At 49.2% G+C, this 26240-nt stretch overlaps 1 protein-coding gene across 1 annotated transcript in view; it reads right to left on the minus strand.

Annotated features, from left to right (window-relative positions):
* Positions 1-26240, minus strand: part of CACNA1G (calcium voltage-gated channel subunit alpha1 G) — a 128893-nt gene that overhangs the window by 40331 nt on the left and 62322 nt on the right. The window contains exons 13-23 of the mRNA XM_062592076.1: positions 25397-25511; positions 24403-24558; positions 20367-20435; positions 19515-19541; positions 17487-17580; positions 16386-16657; positions 15832-16338; positions 9122-9222; positions 7797-7920; positions 4076-4144; positions 3041-3225 (exon numbers count right to left, since the gene is read on the minus strand). Of these exons, the coding sequence (XP_062448060.1) occupies positions 3041-3225; positions 4076-4144; positions 7797-7920; positions 9122-9222; positions 15832-16338; positions 16386-16657; positions 17487-17580; positions 19515-19541; positions 20367-20435; positions 24403-24558; positions 25397-25511 (1719 nt within the window). The remainder of the gene's footprint in view (positions 1-3040; positions 3226-4075; positions 4145-7796; positions 7921-9121; positions 9223-15831; positions 16339-16385; positions 16658-17486; positions 17581-19514; positions 19542-20366; positions 20436-24402; positions 24559-25396; positions 25512-26240) is intronic.

The raw sequence follows: 26240 nt of genomic DNA on the forward strand, positions 1-26240 counted from the left end.
ATCAATAATGCCCAAGATCCTGCTGATATCACACTTGCAAGCTCATATTATCTGACCCACCACTCCTGCAAATTTATCGCTCAAGTGGAGGAGCCCTCTGGCCGTGCCAGAGCTGTAGCTGCGCTGAGGTTGCATTCAGGACAATTCCAGTCTGCATTAGGCATATGAAAAATGAGGAAATTGAAGTTGGACTTTTTTTTTCTTTTTTTTTTTCAGTGTGAAGAAATGCTAATCCCTCGAGTTCCTCCTGCTTCTGCTGGTCTCAGCATTTACAATGTTGTTAAACCCCTCGTGTGCAGACACTTCAAAACCACTGTCAGTCTCGCCGCAGCTGGAACACATTTACTAACTTTGAGCCTGCTAGTCTGATCAGAGCACTCAGATGAAGTTGCAGCAGATCAATGTTAATGCAGACCTTCCACCAAAAATTTGACAAAAAGATGGCAAAGGTGATAACATGATAGAGAGAGGAGTCTATGAAATGACTACTTCATACTGAAACAGCATTAAGGGTAATCTATCCATCTGCTTTGCAAACGAAAGCCCAAGCTCTGCAGAGAGTAAAATAGCACTGCAGTCCATCCAAATTAATTCTGAATATATTTTTAATTTTGATTTCTCTTGTATCTTAAGCTACAGCACTTGATCCCAACAACAGCAGGTTGAATGCATTAGGAAGGAATGTTCTTGTATAAGCAATGCTTCTACTGGCTGAAACATCAGAGGGTCATGGAAACATCTTTAAATGTCACTCCTTTGTGAATATATTTTTGGAATTCTGGGCATAAAGCTGGACTTGAATCCTCATGGATTCAATTTGGAGCTTGATAATCAATCATGCAATCAAAAGCCTGCGACTGGCACGCAAGCCAGCTTTTCTTATGACTTTGCAAATGGCACAAGCATGTGTGGTTTTGTGTGCTGAATAAAGCAACGGGGTTGTTTTCACAGGAGAAAATAAGAGACAGAATGAGGGAGGTCTTTTGCAACAAGAACCCCTTCAAATCATCAATCAGACAGGCTGCCACAAGCCAGCGCAGAGGTGACGAGGTGGCCAGGCTCGCGTACGCACAGCTGCTCCCAGAGCAGAGGCTGGGGTGGGAGAGCCACGCACCGCGGCCGGGCGGCAACGGGAGAGGGCAGCTGTGGGCAGAGACAAGCCCAGGGGAGCCCAGATGTGCATCACGGAGGCAGATGGGTTTCCACATGTGCAGATTTACGACTTACTGAAAAGCACCTAGTTTAATAGTCGCTTTTTCATTTCCTACAAATCTAATTATAGAGGAATAGAACCGATTGTGAACATATTTAGGGAGCGTGTTTGTTGTTGTCTTTTTACATTTCCTTTGTAGTATAAAGCAGTGTGTTGGCTGAAAACATTCATGCGCTCTCATGAGAAAATGTATCAAATGCCAACAGGAAAGAAATAGCAATGGAAGGGCCTAATCCTGCACACACTCCAGATGGCAGATCTTCCTCCTTCCTGGGGTTGCTCAGTGGATTATCCCCCTGTCAACTGCAGGGCGATATAACTGCAGACTCTTTATGCATATAGGTGATTGCATAGAAAGACTTCAGTAAATGAAGACCCTGAGTTCTGGCCAGGCAGACTTTTAGATCCACAAAGAAGCTCCTGGGTGGCAGGATAAGGGCTTGTACAGGATCCTTCAGCTAGGGATCAGCAGTAGGGATCAGCAGAGCCCAAACATCTTATTCTAGATTTGATTTAACTGCGCAGCCTTAAGAGAGAAACTTGCATTGAGCGAGAGGGGCAATCAATCCTTCTTTTACCCAGAGCAATCCAGATTATTTTGTAGGTTTTCACAATGTTGGTCAAAAATCAGCCAAGAACAGAAGAGTAGAGCCAATACAACAAACCAGCAATCTGGCAGAAACTCCCCCCCAGAAACAACAGCTGACAGGGAGATGCTGGGGAACACAAGAGGAGAGAAAAGCCTGACTTGGATTCACATGGGAAGATGCATCTAATCATATGGTCAGGGAGCTGAACTACACACTTAAGGGCTCTGCCTGTCCAGATCAAAATGATTAAAGCAGCTTATGTCCTAAAACTCTCCAGGCACAACATACACACAGCCTAATTTAACAGAATCTCTTTCATAGCTTTTGCAAATATTCAAAAGATATACGTATGGGCACGGCTATCGTTATTTAGATTTATTATTCACACACGGGTAGTAAAACAAAATCTGTCAGAAGCAGGGTCCTATTTCTCTGTCCTGAAAGAGAAAATCCTGACTCAAAGAGAATCTTTTATGAAAGAAGCAGCAGTAAGATATGACAAGCACACAAAGGTGCTTTGAGCTGGAAGCTTTATTAGCTGCTGCATAACAGGAGCAGCAACAATAGCATTAGAGAGGGGACTGCAGTTAGCATGGGGAGAAACCTTCATGCCTTGAGGTGCAGGACAAAATAGATGCCTGTTTGGAAGGGGCTAGTCCTTGGGCAGAGGGGTTCTGTCTCTGGAGTACCTGATACTGCCTGCTGCCTGCTGCCAGAGATGGAAGGACGACTGCTGATCTCATCTTGGCAATTCTCAAAATAAGTCTCTCTGTAAAATTAATGGGGAATTGAAGAAAAAAGCTCTTTGCATTCTAGGTTAAGCAACAGTTTAGTCTTCGCTTCCTTAAAAACGATCTGCCACCTGCTACTAATTTCCTTCTTTGTTACAAAAGCCATTGACTGCCTGAAGGAAAGGGGGAGAAGAAGCTGTTAAGCTGCACTTTATACAGAGCAAATGAGAACACAAATAGCAGGGGATGTGCGTTTTAATGAGCAAAAGAGGCATTGATCAGTTTACTACTGCACTTAGGCCTGGTCCCAACACGCAGCAAGTGCCCAGAGCTCCTTGGAGCTCGGCAGGACCCACGGATGCTCAGTGTCTGCAGAGCAGTGGGAAGCTGGGCATGACGCTGACGACGATGCTCCTTCCCTTGCACGCCTTGCACCCGTGCTGCTGCTTTCTGGAGAAGCTCAGCTCCCCCTATGCTGCTTTAGGTCTTCCTCACCCCCTGCTTACCTTAATGGTCGCAGTGTCCTCAGCAGCCTCAAAACCCTTAGCATCCCCAGGATCTTCGTGCCACTGTCTGACACCATTGAGACCAGGATGTCGATGACTGAGATGAGAACCAGCACTCCATCCAGCACATTCCAGCTACTTTTCAAGTAGGCTTTCTCCCCAAAACATAAGCCTAGTGCCACCACCTGCATGGACACCAAGTTGCAATAAGTTATGACTGCTGCATCCAATATGCTTCTTCTAGTTAACAACCTATCAAGCATGTGTTATTTACAGATACAGATCTATAAATCCATTTGCTTCCCAGTATAGAAGCCTAATTAGACAAATCAGCAGTGTTATATTGCAAGTATTGTAAAAATAACTCTGCAAAAACATTCCAGATTGCCTCTTACAGCTAATATATTTATAATGCATCTAAACCTAGCTGCACAAAAGTACTTCTAACCTAGTTAGCTCTAACATAAAAAGTTTGATCATATTTTATTTCTATAGACTCCTGGACCAAAGGTTTAAAGCAGCTGACCCAAGGCAGTCATTTACAAGCTTTGCAAATAATGAAAATGGAGAATCTTCCTAAAGAAAGAGCAAATTTTCTGGGAGATGATTATGAATTACACAAGAGAGGTTTACAGCGACGTGTTTTTGACAGCCTCCTGCCTCAAATCCAGCAAAGTATTTCAACGTGCTTAAGTGTCCTCCTCCCCAGGAAAGCACATCACTGCTTAGGGTGCTGGGACAATGGGACTTACATGTGTGGCTGAAGTTAAGCACATGCTCAAGAGCTTTGCTGAACAGGAAAGACTGCAGCTGAACTGAAGCATCCCATTGCTCATATAATGGTGCAACTTCAATGAAATCGTTCTATGTGAAATGTGCTCAGAATAAGGCATGTTGGGGGTACTTGAATATTATGCAGAAGAGGAAAATACACACCTCACTCATAACTTTGGGGCCTAGGGGTTTTAAAAGTCCGCCGTCATAAAATATCACCAATATAGTGCAGCCACACACACACACCCCAGGTTCACTTACCTTAACTGTCATTTCAGTCAGGAAGATAACTGTGAAGATGTAGTTGGAGAGTGTTAGAAAAATCCGTTCCTACAAAAAAAAAAAAAAAAAAAGAGGAAAAAAATAAAAAAATAAAAAAGAAAGAAAGAAAAAAAGAAGCAACAACGTTTTCCATAGCCTGCTCTCTGTAGCCATACACCTCCCTCTGTATATTTGCACGGTTGCTAACTGCTCCCCAGTGTCTGGGCTGAAACAAGCCTCAATCTGCTGACCCGCAAGGAAGGAAAAAACCAAATATTTCGACAAGCACCCGCTGCGCGGCCGGGGGCTGCCGGCGGCGGGGCCGCTCTCAGCACCACGGACAGCAGCCAGCCTTCCCGGGAGCGCGGGGCGGCGGGTGCCCGCGGGCCCGGCCCCGCCTGCCCCACGGCCAAAGCATCGCCGGGCCCCTACAAACTCAGCCGACATCAGCCTGGCTGTACTGCAAGGCAAGGAGGGCCCAAGGGAGGCAGGAGCTCAGCTGGTCTGAGCTGTCACAGTCCCAAAGCCAGAGAAGCTCTAGGGGGTTATACCAGCTGAGACTTGTCCCCCGAAAGCTTAATTCACTTGCCTAAAGCCACAGGCTAGACCTGGAAACGAAGCCCAACAGTCTCATCTCCCCGGCCTCTGTACTTTCCACCCCTCGCTGCCACTGTTCTGCAACAGCAGCGAGTGATTACAGATGAGACCGTGGACTGGCTCCCTATCTGCAGCTAGCAGAAACCTTTCTTTTTAATGATCATCATTAAATAAATCACACTTTTCCCTAATCCCTAAGCAATCTCTGATTGCCTGTGCTGAGAAATGGACAGCAGAAGAAGCAAGGTAGAGGAAAGATGGTAAATGTGCATGTATGCAGACAACTGAACCAGCCTCAGTTCTGCTAATAAAAATCTTGGATTTATTTCTGCTGCTCCCTATAGAGCAGTTCTCCTGGAGATGCAGATCTCTAGCTCAAAATGAGATGCAATTTAAACAAGACAAAACACCTCGGCAACTTGCTTGCTTGCCAGATCATGATTTACCGAAAGTGACTCAGGAACCACAGAGTAGCTTGTTTCCATACTGGGACTGTAATTAATTAGGTCCTAGACCCGCACTGTGATAGCTGTGACAGGAAACATCTCTGGCCTTTAGCTGACTGCCACACACAAGACTGCTGTACAATGTTAGCAAGTGTGCAGGAGGAAGGAGCAATGTGCTGCAGGAGGGTGCTTCTGGGGCTGGAGCTAAAACAGTAAGAGCATGGAGGAAAGACTGAGTATATTACATTTCTCTCTGGCAAGCATGTGGCTTTTTTCAAGGATAATCTCCACGGCGCGTACACTGCACTCTGAAATGGGGAGTGCGTGTTGGCTAGCAACGGCATCCCCTGTTCTGATAAGCCAGCAGAAACTGGGGCAGGGAAAGAGAAGTCGCTTGAAGCAGCTTGGAAATCCACAGCTCGGGGAAGCAAAGTATAATTATTTTAAACAACTCAAGCTAAACTAACTCCCTTGGTTTCCAGATGAGAGCCTCATCACAAGCATGGCCTGTGCAGTTCTCCTGGCTCCTGTGCTCCATCAGCATCTGCCTCCTCCTCTGCTGCTCCTGGACCACAGTCCAGCTCAGCTCCATCCCTAGACCTCATTTTTGTCCCCATGGGTTCCACCTAATGCTGATGAGTCTCACATGGCTCTCCCCCTCCTTTCCTCTCTCATCTCTTCCAAAGACACTGCAGCTCATCTTCCATCTCCTGTGCAGGCAGTATTGTTACTTCGGGCTATCTGGCTCTCTGCTGCCGGCTCCTCTTCACCCTGTCCTGCATGTGATATCATTCCCTTCACTTCTGCACAAAGGTGGTTCCTTTTGGAGCCAGTTTTGGCAAATGACGACTGTCAGAGGACATAGCAAGGGGCTCCACAGAGGCATATAGGATCTGAAGGGACCACCTGAGCTGCTCATCTTAATGGGAGCCCAATATCCACATGCCCGAGTCATCTGTAGAAAACCTCTGTTCCAGCAAATCCTGCAAGAACACCACTGTGAGGGTTTCCCATCTGGAGAAGAGCAGGGTGATTCCGCCTTGCTAGATCGGCTAGCAGAAAGTCCTTCTCTTTTCTTGCATGGCTTACCTGTCCCTCTCCCAATTTCCTTTCAACCCTCTGTACCCTTGAAATCTCCAAAGCACTTGGCTAGCTACAAACATACCCCAGAGCACTTTGCTATCCAGACACACTCTGGCTTTGTGCTAGAAACACAACCACCATGGGATGGATGGTTATAGCCAGCTGGTGCACCATGATTGCACAACAACCAAAAGCAAAAATGAGTTTAGGAGAGGGACCTCCAGGAAAACCAATTCTGTAAGGAGGACTAGGCACACAGAAGCCAGGACTCCAGTTTTAAGGTCTTATATTGAAGGTCCATGAAAATGAACAACCTGACACACCTATGTGGACAGAACAGGGTTCTGTATGACTGCAATACGAGCAGTCTTTTGCAATATGCCAGCAAGAGTCCAGTATGTGTACAGCAACCTATGCTAAAATAAAAGAACAATCTGATCATTCTGCCCATCTGATTGATGGAGGTTGGTGCTATGAGGGTCTGCTCAAAAAAAAAAGGAAAAAAAAAAGAATGTAATCTATTAAAACAAAATTGTTCAGAAAAATTGAATCAAAATGGAATCACAGTGCATGTCTCAATTCAATTTTGCTTGTGTCACAACAAAGATGACAGACAAAGAGGAGAGAAAAGTATGAAATGAACAGTTTCTCCTCTCCCCTTCACACCATACATACATGCCCATGAAGAACAGATGGAAGAAACAAACATCGTTCTGAGAGAAGAAAAGTGTTTGAAGGTTTATCAGAGAGGGAAACTGAGACAGATGTCATGGTTATGTCAGTACTAAAAACCCTGATCATACTTGCAGTAGTGGGATATTATTAGGGGGAGCTTTCATGTATTGCAGACTATAGGCACTGCTCTGTACATTGAAAAGAGTCTGGGTAGGGACCAAGAGAGGTGAGTCTGTGGAAGAACCCCCTCTCTTTCCTTGCCATGGAAAACATTTCAGCGTCCACCATAAACGTGAATTTATTGCTGAAATAAATAACACACAGGCAGTATTTGCCTTTCAGTAACCCCTAACAAGTCACAAGCTGCAGGGCTGAGACAGCGAGGAGCAGCCTCAGTGCACGGAGCAGGAGGCGAACAGCACAAGGAGATGCCTGAAAGCCTTCCCAAGCATTGCCCTAGCGAAACGCTGTCCGGGCTGTTCTGCAGCTCTCCTCTCCTGACGCCTGCCTATCAATGCGTAAGCGGGAGGCACTGGCACACAGCACGCCTTCGTCCCGAACCTGTTCCTCTGCCGGCACCCCAGAGCGCTGGGGAGCTTGCACAGCGGGGCACGCAGCCTTGCCCCGGCGCAGGCATCTCCCGGGAGCCCCGTAAACACCCCCTGGCACACACGGTGCAGCAGGGAGCAGGCGCGTGGCCCTCCTTAGCCAGGCCCGTGAGCAGGCACTCAGGAGCCAACCCGGGGCAGCTTGGCTGGGGCCATCCCAGTACAACCGCAAGATTCGCGCTGGATGCAGCTTCCCAGTTAAGACAGAAAGTGAGACCAAGTGCGGGACAGCAGGGTCCAAGCCAGGCATGTTGGCTCTACAGGTATAACACAGCACCCTAGAGCACAGGAAAACGTTAACCTCAAACTCACAGCGCTGTGAGGCTCAATTTTGGGTCGTTCCATGGCAATGGTAATGCAGTTCAGGAAAATGATGACCAAGACGATATGATCAAACATCTTGTGCGTGATGATTTTATTGCACATCAGACGGAATCTGCCCAGAAAGAAGAAAAAAGAAGACACATACACTAGCTATTAATGCTGGAGCGGCTGGAGATGAACATGCTCTCATCAACGCAGCAGCTCTAAGCATGGCAGGAGAATTCAGAGCTCTGTTTGCAAAGCAGATGAGCTGCAATCTCCCAGTCCCCTCTCTGGCATAGCTGCATGTTGCAGGCAGATCTGTGTATGAATAAAAAAGGACCTGAGCTACGGAACCAAGCTAAAAATTTCAAGCCCTGGTAATGTCCGTAGATGACTTAGGCTCACTTGAAACGGAGCAGCTGTTCCCACAACTCAGACATGTGGCCAGGTTTGGATCCAAGCCCCTCTCTTGTTCGTAATGCTCGAGTTTAGCTTAAATAATGAAAGCAATACCCCCACCAAGCATGCAAGGCTTGAGCACACCATGTGGAACAGAAGGACAGAAGCCATTTATTGCGACAGATGGCTGTACATCGACCCAGGATTTATAATACCGTATTACATTTCCCAGAGTCTGTTTCTGAAAATCTCTTTAATCTTTGTATGAATGAACGCAAGTGCTGTCCGGGCCCCACCAGTTCAAACACGGGAAACCCGCGCTGAGTGCGGGTTAAAGCCCACACGGACACGTACGAGGGCGCGGAGGCCAGACAGTCCCAGGACGGCTGGGCCTGGGGAGGCACAAAGGAGCTCAGGTTCTGCAGGTAAGGGGAGGGCGGTTTCCAGGGGTTGGTAGAAGAGGGAGGAAAGGAAGGGAGAGGACCGAGAAGTCCAGGGTGAGAGGTAGTTTTAGCAAGGCCAGAGAGAATCCTCTGCTATATCACAAGTACGCGCTTGGTGCAAATTTGCATTTCTTTAGGTATCCTTAATACAGCAGCTTTTTCTCCGTTTCAGACTCCACACACTTCATTGAACGAAAAACTTGCATCGTGCCGAGGGCTGGCATCACTAACGAAGCAAGTAAGGACCCTGACAAAGCTCTGTCCATGTCCTGGGCTACGGACCTTTGCTCGCTGCTCCCCGCCAGGGCCGTGCCTGCTGCACGACCACATTGTAGTGTCAGCGCAGGGGAAGGGCTGAGGATTTTGCATCTGGGAAATAAGTGCACTGACACATGGAGACCCGTGCTGGGATACGTGGGCAGTGCGAGCTATCGCAACAACGGCATCTGTGGCAAGCGCACTGTCAGTGCCCGAGCGCAGCTGCCTTACCTTGAGTGAGGAGCGAAGATGTAGATAGACCAGGAGTCTCTCTCTCTGCACCAGGCGGGGAGATGAGCCCGGATCCAAGCCTTTATGCGGTCCCTTTTGCTCTAGGAAGAAAACATACAGTGAATTGCAATCTGTTTTTCCTGCTGCTCAGCAGGGCCCCCAGGGTCCTTGGCTGTGCACTGCTGTCGCTGAGAAGTGCTGATCAGCTGCTCTGCTCCAGGCACCCTGATGCACAGGGCAGGATGGGGACAGGGAGATAGAGCTGCAAAGAAATTTGCTGCCTGGACTGCGCTGGCCTGGTCAAAAACACCTACAGTCTCTACTGCAGCATAGAGAATGCACTGCAAGTATTACTAGAAGGAAAAAGTAGAGAGAGCGGTCAATAAAATAACCCCTCCAAACTTTCAAGCAAAGGCATCAGGGCAAGTTTTCAGAGAAGAACAAAAATCCCCATGTTCTCTCTAAAGCTGGAGGAAAACGATCTCCCTAAGAAAGACCCCCCAGGCAGGGCCCTGCAGCCCCGGCGAGAGGGGAGACGCTCCTGCTGCCGGGGGGGCGGGCTGCCCCTGAGCCCTGAGCCCTGCGCCCGCGCAGCGCCAGCCCCCGGCCCCCGGCCAGCCCGCGGGCTTTGCTCTTGCTGCTTCTGCTGCCCGGGAACTGCCTCTGGCACAGCGTCAGCTAACGGGACAAATACGGTAAATGAGACCCTGCAGGACTGATAACCCACAGCCTCAGCCGCTCTAGATGCTTAGCGGATGCTTCTCCAAATTTTCAGTGTGGGTTTTTTTTTTTTTTTTTTTTTTTTTATAGGAACATACAAGACTTCTGTCAGAGGCTATAACTGGAGTAGAGGGATCCCTGCTGCTTGCAGGCCAAGTCCCATAAAGTCCTACGCCTGCACACTGCCACGAAGCCAAAGGAACCGGTGGGGACCTGCGCGCCGGTCCATGGACACAATGACAAACATCTGCCCCTCACTCGGCAGGAGCAGATTAGATGGGGAGATTATAAAGCCAGCAGGGGACATCGTGGCCAGCCAGTCTGACCTCCTGGATGAACACAGCCTATTCGACTTCCCCGAATTAATTCCGACTTGAACTGGAGTGCATCCTCAGCCAGACGTACTTCTGTTTTATATTGTCTGCAAGGCTGTTTAAGGCCAGGAGGAGAGATTTTTAAGGCCTCGGTCAACAAGTCAACTGGAGACGCAAAGAAGTAGATGTCAAAGGGAAGCCTTGCCCCAGCTTCACCACCCGCGGATTAGGGCTTATTGCCTTCTCCTCCACAGCTCTGCAAAGAGAGGTCAGCAAATTTAAACCGATTTACATTACAGCACTATGAACTAGCCCATTAGCAACCAGCAGAAGTCACGCAGGACCCTGCTGCCCAGACCAATACCTTATCCCCACACCGCCCGTTCAAATAAAAGCGCCAGAAGATAAATCCACAGATCACCACAATGCTTTGTATTTACAGATAAATAAAAACAAAACTCATGCTCCTCCCTGACTCTTATTTCCCCCATCATTCTGGCTTGGATGTGCACACACCTGGGAATGTGGCTGTACAGGCTCTTTGAATTGTTTTTTGTTTGTTTGTTTGTTTTTGTTTGGTTTTTGCAGATGTTCAGAAACAGATCTGCAAAGGAGCACAGAGATATGTGGAGCACAGAAGAGGAACCAACCCTCTCACCCGAGGAGCATGCAGGACTGAGGCGCTTTTATTTATTTAAGCCTGGAAACAAGGAAGGGGGGATTCCGTGTTCCTTTGGAGCTAAACTATGAGCAACTCGAGGTATTCTGGACTGTTAAAATGGGATTTGTTGGGGTAATTGAGTTGAATGGAGGAAATGCTTTGTGTTCCTGCATGCACTCAGCCAGGGGTCTCATTAGTGATGGGTAATAGCTAGTATAGTGTCCATTTTAATGAAAGCACTTGGTGACAACCTGAACCCTTTAGAAAATGAAAATCACCTGGTAAAAATAATAAGAAAAGTCTGAATAAAAAAAAATGTAGATTTTTCTACCCTGCTCCTTTGGTTATCCATCCTTCCTTCCCCTTCTATGCAAACACACCGCACACCAGTAGGTTTTGGCCACATCTTGGCTGTTTTCATGTTCATTTTCCAACTCTAGGCAAGGAGTCAGAAATGCTCCCATCTCTCTAAACTGTATTTAATAGAGCATGCATCCTTAGGGTTACGTTGTCCCTTCTAGCATCCTAGTTAGTTTAATTATCCTTAGATTTAACAAAGATAAATAAATGGATAAAATTAAGTGCCTGCTCAAAGTTGCAGTGAGAGCAGCGATTGCTACCTCAGCCTCTGGACACAGAGCAGGAGCTGTGACTTGGTCCAGTTCATTTTGTGAGCTGGAAGGATTCCAAAAGAATCTATTATTCAAAGCAGTTCTGGTATTTATCATGAGGATTTGTAGTGAATGGTAATGCGTCAGCAGCACAGAATGCTTCTTTATATTCCTTTTGTCCAAATTTAATGCCAAAGATATTTTGGGGTTTGTCTAATTGTTGCAGCTTGCAGTTCACAGGCTAAATCAGATAACAAAGGCAAAAAGTGATCTTCCATCCTGTCTCTCTGGTCAGTGCGGTACAGTAAGGGCAGGCGCCACGGCTCAGCCAGGCGGGAGCAGCTTGGTGCTTTACGTGGGGCTGAGCGCTGCCCTGCCCCACAGCCGCGTCCACCGAAAGTCAAAGGAATCACCCCGGCTTTCCACCAGTGGAACAGCACACTCCAGTAATTTGAGCCAAATGTAAGATATTTGCAAAATAAAAACGAGCATTGCCAGCCTAAGTCCCATCAAACGCTTTCGCTGCAAGGTCCGGACACACATCGACTGCTCACAATCGGGCTGATTGCTGCTTAAGCCTGCATTATGTTCAAAGCGATATATCAATTATGTTGTTTAAATCATATCTATTTGTTCATAAAGCACACCTGGACAGGATGCATAAAGACGGGGGTGGGGGAGGAGGGAGAACAACTCTTTAATTTGGTTGCTAGCGACCTCGACACGACGTCCTGGCGTGCTCTCCCGCCGAGCTGCCTCCCCTCGCCACCGACACGGAGCGGAGGGGCCCGCGGGCACGAGGCACGGTTCTCACTAATAAGCAGCGATACTGCCTTCACCGGCCACAATGCAAACAGCCCCCTTGAATCCTGCGTTAAGGAGAGCTGCTGATAAATAATGTGAAGTTTGGGTTGTTTTTTTTTTTTTTTTTTTGGATTTCAGATATTGATGTACTTCTGAGGGCAGGATGAAAGGCAGCTCGCATTAAAAGATGACTGATATACTTCTTGGAGTAAGAGGGAGGGTTAAATCTATAAAAGATTTATTATAAGGATGGCAGAAACTGCTGTAAATTTCTCCATGAGCCACAGTTGTCACCCAGGCAAGCTAGAAGCTACCTAGAGGGACTCAGGACCCAATTACTTAATTTTAGACATGCAGTGGGGCAGGATGAGATGGTTTAGGGCATGTCTGGGCTTCACAGCACAGCACACAGTGAAACGGCCGGAGACGACAGGAGCTGCAATTGCAATATGCAGCATTCACATGCAACATTCACACGCAACGCGAATTGTGCCCAGTTCGCTTTGAGGGGGTGGGAGGAGAGGAGGGTCGTTTAAAGGCACCTTTGGTGCTAGGTTAAGTAGTTCCCTCACTTTCCACTCTGAGCACCCAGTATTTGGGTTTTATATATCTGGCTTTTTTCTCTTTTCTAGAGAATACAAATTTTGCAGCCAGTGCATGCAGTGACCTGTAACAAAACCTAGACAAGCAGATCTGAACACGAAAGATGTCCATGCAGATCCCTGGTCTCAGTTACACCCATGTGAACCCAGAAATGCAGCAGATTGCTGTTTTAGGGAAGTTTCTCCTCATCTACATTCATGCAAGGACTAGCAGAATTTGGTCCTCTGATTTTACATTTTGGGGAGAAGAGATATCAGGGGTCTGATTCATTAGAGCAATGTGAATTTAGAATAAACTCATTGAAAGCAGTGGAGTGGCACTAATATAATGGGAGTCTCTGAGATCCAAATGAAAATCCTCACACTTTCTTTTATTTCTGTGCAGCAGCAATCAAAATCATCCAGCAAGGACAGCTTGTTAAGCTTTGTTGCAGAAGGGCATATTTAGGATTACTTTGATCTGAATAACAGCTGAATCCTTTTCTTCTTTTGTCAGTGGGGGAGTTCAGGATATTTTTTTTTTCAATTTAAAAAATAATGACTTTTTCCCGACTTTGTCAAGGTTAATTTAGGGGCAAAGAAGCCCCCAAAATGTCAGGAGGAAATCACAAAGGGAAGCTCAGCAACCTGAGAGACTGATTTCACTAATCTAAGCAATATATTCCAATCCCTCTGGTTTAGTGATTTGCAGTGAATATATATTTCAGAGCATGAGGAAAGGCAAGAGCCAGCTGAGGATGTCCCAGCTGCTTGCTGTGGCTGTACCACAAGCAAAGGTATGCTTCACCCCCCCCCCCCCCCGTTTTTTTTTTAATCCTGTTTTGTCCATTCATTGCCTAAGCATTTGTGACCGAGTGCTCTGTGGGAGAGGATTCGGGGACCTTTGGTCCAATCCTGCACAGCCGGGCCTCAGCATGCAGAAAAGGGAGAAGACTCCTCATTTACACTATATGAGCAGCATCATAATAAAGATTAAAAACATGCATCTTATTCAAGAGTCTGTAGTCAGAGCTAGCTGGAGCTGCCACGGTGGGTGGGATGGGGATAGGAGCAAAGGGACCACACGGCCTCCACGTGCCACATCACAACATGTCTAACGTGAGCAGGGATCTGCCAGTTAACTTACTACCTGGAGGAGGCAAAGTAAGAGACCTGCAGGATGCTCTGGACCTGCTAGCGCGTATGGCTCAGGAGCATAAAAAAAATCCCCAGCTAACTATAAAGAGCCTGGTCTCTCGATCATTTTAATAGTGCTTTTTCCAAAAATAATTACTGCTCCCTTTCTTTAAAACTCAATTTATTTTATGGAGGTTAAGAACCAGGTTAAGATAATCAGTGAAAATCCCAGGCTGAGGAGCCGTGCTGGAGAGGCAATGGGGTAATGGCTTTTTCCAGGTGGCTCATGGCTGAGTGACTCTATTCTGCCAGCGGAAACACTCTTTCTCCTCCCGTGCGTTTGCATGCATGCCCTTTTGCATCCCTGCACATCCTCCGTGTCCCATTTTCATTCAACAAACTCAGCAAAATACAATAAAATCACCTCCACAAGCTACAGCTTTCATGTTCTCAGTACTGCCCTGGTTACCGCTGAAGTAACAATTGCATGAATCTACCCCAAAAACATCACCTTTGCAAGACCGACAGAGTTACCGCCTGGGGATGGCGTATCAGGCCACCGGCCTTCTTACACCCGAGAAAAAGGCAAACTAAAATAGAAAAGCAACCAAAGTTGGCAGAACCAGCCATCCCTAGCGATGCCACTTTGTGCTTGCACTGGTGCTTGGCAGCCTCTGTCACCCCCCTGGGCTGCTTGCAGCCCCCAAAGAGGCAGAGGACTCCTCCTGCCCTAGCCAGCTCCAGGAGCTGCTTCTCAAGGTGCCCTCAGCCTTTGCAATGCCCCCCAGGCTGCTGCTAACCTAACAGAAAAGTTCAGGGACAAGCACAGAGAGAGCAGTTGGTAAAATGAGATGTCCGTGTCGTATTTATGCTTGCATTACACCGAGAAGCAGATTGCTAAAAGCCCTTGGGCACAAGCATACCTAGCTGTGACCATGGCGGGCAGGCAGCCTGCCGTTTGCTGTGCTGCGCTGAACCCCCCTTTGCTGACTGCTGGCCTCACTTGCACCATTTTGCCGCTGGTTGGGGTTGGGCAAGATGCGCTCCAGCTCAGCATGAGGCTCTTTGTGTTTTGACGCATCCCTCATCATGCTGAAGTTTCTCCAACTCCTAAGTCCCCATGGCATTTACATAATTTGGGCAGCGGCAGCACGTAGCAAATTACGTGCGTTGATTTGAAAGTGCAGATCCAGGGAACTTGCAAGCTGGAGATGCCTCCTTGCTGTCTTGCACCCTAATCAGCTCAAAATTACAGCTGATTCTTCTTCTCCTGCTGCCATGCTTTTAGCTAACATTTTCTAAATGGCACTTTTCAGGCCTATGAAAAAGAGACACTTGTTGGACTAATGCCTCTTCATATTGAAATTAATGCAAAGCCTTTAAAATTACCACTGTCTCCATGGGACTAATGCCTCCAGGGGACTTGTGGGCCAAACCCTGCCCTTTCATTGCCTGTTGATCTCAACACAAATTGCCTACCACTGTGCACAGGGGAGGGGAAGAACTCCAAGTAATAGCTGGAGATAGGGGAAAGTTACTCGTTGAAACAGCACATATTGCCAAAATAACCAAAGGACAGCAAGTCTTTGCTTTGCACCTTCTCCCGGGACCTGTGGAGTTTTGCCCTCATTTCTCCATCATAAATTGTTGGAGATGGCACTGAAATATGTAACAAAGCCAGCACCGACCCTGGGGGGCTTCCACAGCTCCAAGCCCTACAGGTGCTCTGCCAAGCCACTTAGAGTTTGGGTGGCACGTGAAGGTGAGACCTGGCCCCTGCCACAGACCATCGCTTTGCACTCCCCCAGTGCTGTCCGGACAGAGGCGCAGGCATCACTCTGATGAGCAGAAAAGTCAGAATGAGTGCTTGACCTTTCCTTACCATGTTGCCTTCATCATCGCAGTCATCACAGTCCTGCCGGGGGTCATCTAAGGGGAGCTGATGGAGCAGGAGGCCTGGGGCGGTTTTCCCATTGCAGTCATGATGCTCCGAGGCAGAGGTGCGGCTGCTGTGCATGCTTCCGCTTCGGTAAAGTGGAGGCACCTGCAAGGTATCCTGGAGATCAAAGGAGCCTTTTGTTTCCAGCGACTCCATGCGATGAGGTAAAGAACCATTGAAACTGCCGGCCCGACTGGAGCGCTCCTCATCCGAGCTGTCCCCTTCCTCCGAGCTCTCCTTCCCCTCTCCAGAAAGCAGGGACTTGCGCTCTCCGCTCTGGCCTCGGCGCTTGAGGCTGGGCGCGCGGCCGATGCTGTTCCAGCTCGAGCGGCGGCTGTTCCAGCTGCTGCCAGCGCTCCAGGGGCTGTGGGGTGAGCTCCGTATGCTGGACTGCGGAAAGGACACCAAGACGAGAGCATCACCCCCAGCCACTGCCTTGCCTGCCCGGGTCTTGCCAGGCAGGACCAACGTGACCAAGGGACAAGCGAGCACAGCACGGGTGGACAGACGGACACAGCATAAAGCAGCCCCACAAACCCAAGAGCAGCACAGCGAGCATCGGTAGGGGAAAGCGAGGTGAGTACCGGTGACTTGAGCTCGTAAGCGTTGGGGTCCATGGAGACGCCGCTAGCCCGGCGGGCCTCATAGCCCTGCGCCACATCTCCGAACATGGCGCTTTTGGGCATGGGCATTGGTGTGGCCGCAGTGTGGATGATGAGTGGTGGGGTGAGGCTCTTCTTCAGCTCTGGGTGGTCGCTCAGGGCCAGCACTGGAAGACACAAATGGCTTTTAGGTGTTGTCACTCAAGAGGCATGCATGCAACCTACGTTCAGGCAGGCAAAGCAGGTTGCAGCTCTCAAGGAGATGGTTCTCCTTCAAACATCACAGGGATGGGGACCAGAAGGTCATTTTGGAGAGAAGAGAGCTCCTCCTTCAACATGGCATAGAAACAAGGGCATGCAGAGAAGTGTAAACCAGGAATGGACCAGACACCAGAGAGAAAGGAGACCAGATGTGTGCTGCTGTCTGCTACTGCTCAACTGTTCAACAAACACCCTCCAGCTCCTTTCCCTGGATTTTTTTTTTTTTTTTGCTCCTTCCCTTCTCTCTCTGTTTTGCCCTCACCAGTTTGCTGTTTTTCAGCACCCCTACCCTCTGAGCTTTCACCTCCAACCCCCCTCTCCCCAAGGGCTGTCTCTGCTCCCCCCCAAGCTACCCCTTTCCCACATGCTTTGGCTCCATCACTGGCTTTCCCCGCTTTCTGTCCCAGAGTCTCTTCCTTGGGCACCATCTTCCCCCTGCCCACCAAGGTCACCTCCAGCATCCGCTCTGCCAGCCACGGGCAGGGAGATGGTGCCACATAGTCCAGCATTCTCTCATCCCATCACTCTGCGGAGACACTGTCTCAAAGCTTAGACCTCAGACTTGATGGCAAGATGATCCAAACTCTCGCTGCAAGTCTGCTGGCTTCAGCAATGCTTGCAGCAGCTTGGACTAAGATATTCTCTTTAGGAGGTCACTTCCCATGTGGGACGCGCTGTTTTCACAGTGAAGTGAGGTTTCTGCAGAGGGGACTGTGTCCCAGGGTTGTTACTTACAGGCTGGATTCGACAGGTTTTTCTTAAGTCCACCCTCTTCTTCCAGGCTGTGAGGGAAAAGATCCACTTCAGAGTCAGACTTCGAAGCATCACCCTAGAGCAAAACAGAGCACTTCAGCCACGAGGGTGAACGGCTGTATGCGTGGATGCCCCTCTGATAAACAGCTTACCATCATCAACAACACACCTACAGGTCCACGGAAATTCGTACCACGATGCAACATCACCTTTCACAAAATGACGCATGCACATATTTATACCACAGACTAATTAACCTCCTACCAGGAAGACTGACTGCCTCTGAATCTGAACGCAGTCTCAGAAAGGGATCAGGAAAAACACTGCTTAACTTTTGCTACTGGATTTGCACACTGGGCAGACATTGGGGAAGGACTTGTAACTGATGAGCAGTATTGGGACAAAATCTGACCCTACTCATGTGTTGTAATTTACACACTGTGACCTCAAGCTCAGTGTACCCAGGCATTCATGTGGCTCTTTCTAGTGATGCTTCAATGAAACAATCCAGGGTTCAGCAAGGGACATAAACCCATGACTTTCCAATTCAGCTGATGGGCACACATCAGGGGAAGCTCCACCAGAGCAGAGAAGTGGCAGAACATGATAACAACTGCCCCTGGGTGGCCTTTTACCTTAGAGCTGCAACACTTAACACACGTTAAAGTTTAGGGGATTCACAGAAGCTCCAGTGCTATTTCAGACACTTGGGTTGAACGAGAACTGCCCGTTCTGACACAGGCCCATCCTCTGGACCCTGCCCATGCACTCTCGAGAAGGAGAGAGAAGAGATTTACCATTGCTCCCAGTGTGGTGCCCAGGTACTTGCTCAGTCTTGCGGCATGGCCCTGGTGAGGGACTTCCCTGCATGCCCCATTGATTCTGTCCATTGGCGCTGCAGAAAGGCACTTAGGGTGTGGTATATCCAGCATACACCCAACGGGAGGAACGGCGCTTGCCAGAATGACACCCGTCCAAGAGTGGTTGATTTGTTGCTGAAACCACTATTCTGGCAAAGAGCGTCGAGCCTCGTCAGGACATATGTCAGGGAGGGAGGGGAGGTGGGAAAGAAGGGAGGATGCCAAGATGGGAGAAGCCAAGCAGGACCTTGCTCCAGCTGGGGCAACCAAAGAGTCCCAGCAAATCCCACACCTAAGCTGCACCCTCAGGAGCCCTGGCCAAGGCAAATGAAGTTTGGTGCTTGGGGGTACCTGTTTAGGTGGAAAAAAAAATCCAGATGGGCCCCAGTTTGGGGGAGGCACTGCAGCAGTGGGCTAGGAGCGGAGGCGCAATGCAAGGCCCATCCTGCGCACCGCAAGCACTGCTCACGTTTCCAGGCAAAGCTCCAGAGGAACGAGCCCGAATTCTCCCCTCTCGAGTTCAACGAGCAGTTAGGGGGTCTGTTCCAGAATGACTGAATGCTCTCAGATACATGTTTTTAAGGCAAAAGAGAGCATGACGTAAAGTCCTGGCTCTTAACTTCCCTTCCTGAGTATTTAGGACCTCCGTGTTACTCAGGGAAGTTCATTCTGCAGGACGCAGAGGCTGGGAAAGGTCAGGAATGTACCTTTCAAGAGGGAACAGCAAAGTCAGACGGGCTTGAACTTTGCTGGGTTCATAAATTGTGTCTCTTTCATGAGCATGGGCTCCAGCTGGCTTCAGGTAGCCTCCCTCCGCAGGCCCTCAGCTCAGCAGGTCAGTAGGCCTGCCAGGAATTACTCACGTCTCCCTAAGGAGCTATTAAAAATGAATAAATAACAGGCAGAGTTTTACTTAATTTATATTCCTGGAATGCTCTTCCACTGCCCAGAGGGGAGTTCCCGGGCACGCTAGGAGATGGGCACGGATGTGGGAGAGCAGGGCCACGGGGAGGGGGGTGTCCCACCCTCCCTTCCCACAGCACCAAACCCCACGTCTTTAGGACGGAAAGCATCCCCTCGAACGCAGCACGCGGCGGAGCTAAGGGCGGGCGCAGGCAAGCGTCTCGCGGCAGGGGCTGGCCGCCGTTACCTGTTCTTGCACTCCCAGTTTGCCTTTCTGGATGGAAAAGGGGTTATGAGAGAAGATGGAGTTAACATCCTTGTGGGGAAAATTAGGGTAGGTCAAGATGGCCCGTCCGGTACAGCGGATTAACCGGCGTGTACCGAAGGTGGGAGAACCTGCTCAGGTACGAGAGGAAAGGGCCTTTGCGCTGCAGCACAGGTCAGACTTCTAGGAAAGGACGGAAAAGGCAGCAACAAGGAGAAAGACGTACGAGGTAGGGAGGAGAGAGAGGGGTTTTCCGTGGGGGTTTCAGACCTGAAGGGACCTTTTTCTGATCTCTCATCCTGACGGGCTCCGCCGTCGGGGCGAGCGGGTTTCCGCCCGCGATCCCAGCGTGAGCCAGTCTGCCGGGCAGCGCTACACCGTTCCCTCCACCCGCGACTCCCGCTGCCTCCGGAGCGCGGGGCTCGCGCACACACGTGTCCACCAACAGCCTTGATTCCAGGTCCCTGCCGTCTTTGGCGGTTTCGCGTGCCCGGCCGGGCGCGCGGCCGAGGGGAAGCGTTTGGCAGGGTGCAAACGCGCCGTCCGGGCCAGGCTGCGGGACGCAGCGCCGGCGCGTTGTCCCGGCCGGAGGGGCCCGCGGGAGGCTGGAGGCGACGCCGGAGCGCCGGCCTTAATTTACGTGGCTCCCCCAAAGAAGGAAGGGACTTAAAATCAAGGGCGACTCCACAACGACGACAACAGAAAGGAAAGAAAAAGAAAAAAATAAAAAAACAAAAAAAACCCAAAAGAACAACAGCTACTACAACGAGAACAGCATCACGGAGACGACTACGGGACGGCGTCGGGGTGTGCTCATGCTCAGCGCGTACGTACCGCCGACGAGTCGACAGGCAGCTGAATACAGCTTAACTGCCCACTCGCGTCTTCTCGCTTGGTGATTTCCTGAAGTGAAAACGGGGAGGGGGGAAGCAAGGGGAAGGGGGGGTTCAGTTTTCACAGTCGCAACATCAGAGCTGAGAGCGGGTCGCAAACGGGACGGGAAAGGAAGGAGGGGGCAGGACAGCGGCGGAGCGGGGCAGCGCGCGGCCGCCCGGGGAGGAACGTTTGAGGGGGAGCAGAGCCCTCCGAAGGCACCGGCCTTACCTTTAAATTAAGTGTTTCAAAAGGAGATTCGGTCCTAAGTGATAATTGTGCTAATGAAACACCAGCTAATTATTGAAAACATGATTTTTTTTTTTTTTGTTGACAGCTGCATAATGGGATCTTTATTTATTATGCTGTCATTAATCGGCAATGCGGGCTTTTAATGAATGTTTGATTAACTCAGTATTGGTCCTCTTACAGCTAGGTGAAATACCGCATTTAAGGAAAGCCATCCCAAACCGTGTAGGTTCAGCTCCTTCCTCACCCCAGCCAGCACCTCTCTGGCAGAAGTGCGCATCCGGGGATGCGGTCTGGATCGCCCTGAAATCGGCTGGAGGCTGCAGACAGCGCGGCCACGATGCCACTGCGGGGTCTGCGATCCCCCTCCGGGTTTGTCTGGGGAGCGGTTCCAGCACCTGCTCGGAGCACCAGGAATCTAGTTTTCCTTGCCTATTAGAAAGCACAGGTTTTTAACCTCCTCTTTGGGCTTTCCATTCCCCAGTGGCATTCAGGGGTTCTCCAAACAAGTTAGGAGCATCGGACAGGTCCAAAAAAGCAGGATTTTCTACCAAGCTGCTTGCTGAGGGCCAGCGGGAACTGCCTGCAGAGCGTGCCTGGTACCAGCCCCTTTTCTGGGTCCAGGACCTATGTGAGGGTTATGTACAACAGTAGCAAGGCGCAGGGTATCCAGCTGGCTTAATTTCTTGTCTATTTGGCATTGGGCATTTCCTCCGGTTGCTGCACGGGATGCAGGACGCATCCCACTGTAGACTAGGATGAAAAGCTTAAGACAGACTGATAATTTTTGGACCCATCCAGGACAGCAGTGTCTTGCTAGCCACATAATAGACACTTAATTTAAAGTCTTTGGTTGTAACAGAGGGACCGAGACAGGGAAAAGCCATCCAAAGAGAAAACAAGGAAACACACTTCCTTCTCAAGAATAGCCCCAATGAAACCGATAGGAATGTAAAAGGTAAAGGATGCAACAAAAACGCAACCCAAAGGCTTGAACAAGGGAAAATGGCCTGTTCCCTCTGGCTGAAGCCCAGAAGTCCAAGTTCTGTTTCTCAGACTGCGTATCCAAGGTCTGATGCTACGTCCAGGGAGCGGGTTATATCTTTCCTATGGAGAAAAGCATGGAAGGGCTCGAGAAACGCCGACCCCGGCAGCTCCAGGCCGCGCAAGGGGCACGAAGAAGGAAAAGAAACACAACCACGAGCGAGGGCTGCCAGGGATGAGGGGACATGAGACTGGGAGGATCACCAATGGAAGAATACGCTCTGGAGACGATTATCATCCGGGAGTCCCTCGGGAGAGGAGCTTTATGTCTACCAGAAAGCTCTCTTACCAGGAGTCACCGTTTGCTTCCGCGATAAATCCCCAGGGCAGGGACCTGGTGGTTCGGGCAGCAATTTCGAATCCGTAGCCCTATCCAATGGAGGTGCTCTGCTCACCTTCCCCGCTGTCCAGCTCCCGGGGATTCACGCACGAACATCAAGCTCAAGCTAATGCAAAGAACGCGCATTCAAAAATACCCACGTTGCATAAAATACTGCATGTGCCTTTTGCATGAGAGAAGGAGGTTACCAAAGGGGAAAAAAAAACCAACCCTGCAAAATATATTACTCCAGATTTAAAGTTTGGAACAGGTTCTTTTTGTTTCTTAACTGCTTATATACATCTGCTGCCTAGCAACGGCGGGCTGCAAAGCCATGCACTAAAATTAACGAGGTGCTTGCAGATTGAGGAAAGGCAGTCAAGGAGCGGGGAGATAAAGCCAGCAGCCCTGAGATTGTGTTTCAGCCCAGAAATCTGAAGGAGAATGAAAAAAACCCAACGTAGAAAGGGCCAAGCGCAGCCGCCGGAGAGCAGGGCTGGGTTTTGTTTACAGGGAGAGATGATCTCTCTATTAATTTTGCTTAGGAGAAGGTTCTTTGTTTGCCTGTTAGCAAAAATGAGGATGAGGTGTGTTTAGAAAGCAAAGCTGAATAAACATAAAGGAGCGAGGCTGGGCCTGGGGGGTGAAAGCCTGTCTCTGCTGAAGGTAGAGCAGTAATGCTGACTTACACCTCTTGGAGAGCAGGCTCGTGACCTCCAACAGACATTTGCTCTCCCTGCCTGCTGCAGAAAACTTGGGTCGAGCCCAGGTATCTCTCGATCACATTTCAGCTTACTGGGGGAGCCGCGAAAATCAGACTTACAGGGGCACGGTGGGAAGATTATTATTAAAATGCCATTATAAAAGCCTGCGATATAAAAGGGCACTGTAATCAGAGCCACAAATTACATAAATTTGGTGCAAGATCATTGAAATTGCCATGGTGAGGTAGAATTAGGCCCCCACAACCGGAGAGGAGTTTGGACTTTGGGACCTGCCCGGGACTCCGGTCTCGGTGACCTGCGCCCGCCTTTAAATGCAGGTGAAGGTGCTGCTGGCTTCAGGCTAAGCGTGGCACCTTAGAGCTTTCCTCAGCCCGAAGTCACCCCGCGGCCGGCACCGCTCAGGTCCGTTTACGCGGCAGTTAAAGCACGGTCGCAGTGGAAACGCTGGAGCAGGCTTTAACGACCCAGAGCGATCTGCCAGCGAGAGGGCAGCGGGGGCAGCCCGGGCGGGCGCAGGGTGCTTAGCTCTTCTTGCTCAGACAAGGGAATACGGTGCTATCGAGGGGAGCCTGACGGTGACCTTTCCCTTCCGCCAAGGGGACAGGGGAGGAGATTTACAGAGAGAAACAGTCAAAACAGGAATAACTGAAAATAAAAGCACCAACGTGGGGAGAGACGATACAGAACAAAAAAGTCCTTCTCGCCATCTCCTGGTACAACTCCACAAGACTCAACCCTGAGCTGCGCTCAGAAACAATAATCTTAAAAAAGGTTCCGTGCATAATGATTCAGAATGGTAGAATACGATGACAGACAAATGGCAAATCTTAAATAATACGCCGTCACCCCGGCACACTTAAAGCAAACAAGAAGAATCAGACATACTGTGTAAAAACACAGCCTACACAGCCAGTGGGCAGCGGTAGGTCACGTTTACCTCTCGAAACCCCGGGGCAGGGTAGAAAGGTCCCTGTTTGCCTCCTCACCAACAACTTTGCTCAACTGGACAGTTTTTGCAGAGAACTGGGTGGCCACAGGCGCCCACGCTGGGCACCCGGTGACATGCTCATTCGTTCGCTTAGGACGACAGAACGACGAGGAGAAAGGTCGGGTTGGACCACAGCCACCCCGCGAAAGCTTACGGGAGCCCGGGCTGTTTCACGGAGGTTCCCAGCCGCAGGAAGCAGCCAGCAGAGACTAGAAATAAAGTAGTTTAAAATGTGCAGAGCGTTGCAGCGCTGGGAGCGGGGAGAGCGCCGTGAGCGCGTACCATCAAAAAGGTAATCACAGCACTAATCTCTTAGCAGCCTACATAACTTTTCAGGAGGGCCTTTTAATCTGGCTCACAAACACAGCAAAAACTGGTTCAAAGTCACTGTCAGAGCAGCTCTTCCATCAGCAGGGACTGACTCACCGCTGAAGTTCAGTGTTGTATTAACGCTAACAATGCTTTTCATTTAAGCTCAGCTAAAGGGCCGGGTGTATTAAATTGTGCCTTGGCTAAGAAGGAAGATTAAAAAAAAAAAAAAAAAAAGACATGATATTTTTTTCCCAGCTTTTCTCATGTATCACTTTTATAAACGTTTTATAAATCATATTCCAGGATACGGAGGCCCTGAAATTTTAGAAGAAAGCAAAGGCATGAGGAGCAGGACTTTACCTCAGTCTGGAAACCCTCTACTAGGATGGCCACCAGCAGGTTAAAGAGAACGTAATTCCCAAACGTCATGAGAGCGATGAAGTAGAGAGCAGCCCAGGAAGAGGTGGATGCCATGCCGTTGTACAGGACTTTGTTCCAGTCCTCCTGGGTCAAAATCTGCAGAGAAAGGGCATCAGGAAAATGAAGATACCAGAGGAACGCAAGCCATTTTCCCCAGGCCTGGCCAGGTATCTGGGCTCTGGGTGGGCAGAGGCACCAGTCAGCCACTGCGTGTAGACAAGCACCCTTCCTTTGGGGTATCCACCACAGCCATAACCATGCACTTAAATATGGCATGGGACCTCATCAGAAGGAGTTCACCCTTACACTCAGCCAAAAGATAAGGCAGAAAGAGGCTCTGGAGGACAAAGCTGGCCCAGGCCACCATCTGACTCAGAGGAGAGACAGGGCAATGACCAAAGCAACCGCCTGCCGCGCTGCCCAAAGCACCCCGACACCAACCGGTGCCGAGGGCACCTACGGCCGCAGGCGACTGCAACATTGTGTGGCTCTAACGTTTCATACAGTCGGCCAGAACAGCTAACCGTCCTCCAAAGACTCAGCAAACACAGAGCTCAGGGTTGCTAGAGCAAAAACCACACATAAAAGTTATGGGCTTAAAACAGGTTTTGTTCGTTGTTGCAGTATCATTGCAAACAGCCCCGCTGTCCTCTGCTGAGCCTCCATCCTCTGCCTCTCCTCCCAGCCAGCCTGCAACCTCTCCAGAGCTCCCTGCAAACACAAAGCCTCCTACCTCTGCAGCTCCCCCCTCACCAGCTTTCCGATTCACTTTCTAATATTGTTCAAAACCCCTCATGTTCTCTCACTCGTGGCTTTGGGTCCTCCCCCTTCCAAGGCAAGAAATGTCACTGAGCTCTGTATGATGCTTTGAAAACAACCCCACAGCCTTGCACTCTCCAAACGCACATTCGTTGAGAGGTTTTCCATTTTGTACCTGGAAAACTGTGACGATGGCCCACAGCAAGGAATCAAAGTTCTTCCTGTCCGGCAGAGTGTCACCGTCTCTCTCCGAAGCAAACTTACAGCCAAAAAGGTGCATCCCCAGGATGCTGCAAGTGAGAAAAAGCAAGGACTGAAGAGGAGATGACAGTAAACACAAATCATAAAGCAGGGCTTAATGTCTCTGCATTTCAGCTGTGGTTTTTTTTTCCCCCCTTTTTTTTTAATGAATCATTTGTTCGCTGAAAAATGCACGACGAGATCACGCAAACTGATTGTGAATTTGGGTCAAATCTGTCAAATTGTTTCAGCCAAAAAGTATGTCTGTTCCTTCTTCTTCTTCCTCTTTGTTTTTTCAAGTCAAAACATTGTTTCAACATTTTTCTAAACACAATGTTTTGACTTTGTTTTGCAATTACACATTTTCAGCAAAATGCATCTAAATTGAATTAGAAAGACAAAAAGGATTTCTGTGAAATGCCTGAATGAAACACATCAGGTGACCTGAAATAACTTTTTCCGTTTTGACGAGAAAACAGAATACCTTTCATTTTAGACTGATGCTAAAAGAATAATTTGTTTTCCCCAGCTTTTGGCCAGTAACCTGCATAATCAAATTATTCACAGCTCTACTCAGCATCATGGCACCAAATGGTGTTTTGGAGTGAAAAGTCACACTGGGGAAAGGAACATTATTCCACTGAAGAGACTGGCTTTCTTCAGCCTGCTCAGCGTCTCAATTGTTGGAACAGCAACAGAGTTGGCTATTATAAAAACCAGGCTCTCTTCAAAATCAAGAACAAAATCCAAATATTTGTGGCTAGTCCAATTCTAACTCT

Source organism: Rhea pennata, chromosome 19, assembly GCF_028389875.1.
Source record: "Rhea pennata isolate bPtePen1 chromosome 19, bPtePen1.pri, whole genome shotgun sequence".
Classification (NCBI taxonomy): domain Eukaryota; kingdom Metazoa; phylum Chordata; class Aves; order Rheiformes; family Rheidae; genus Rhea; species Rhea pennata.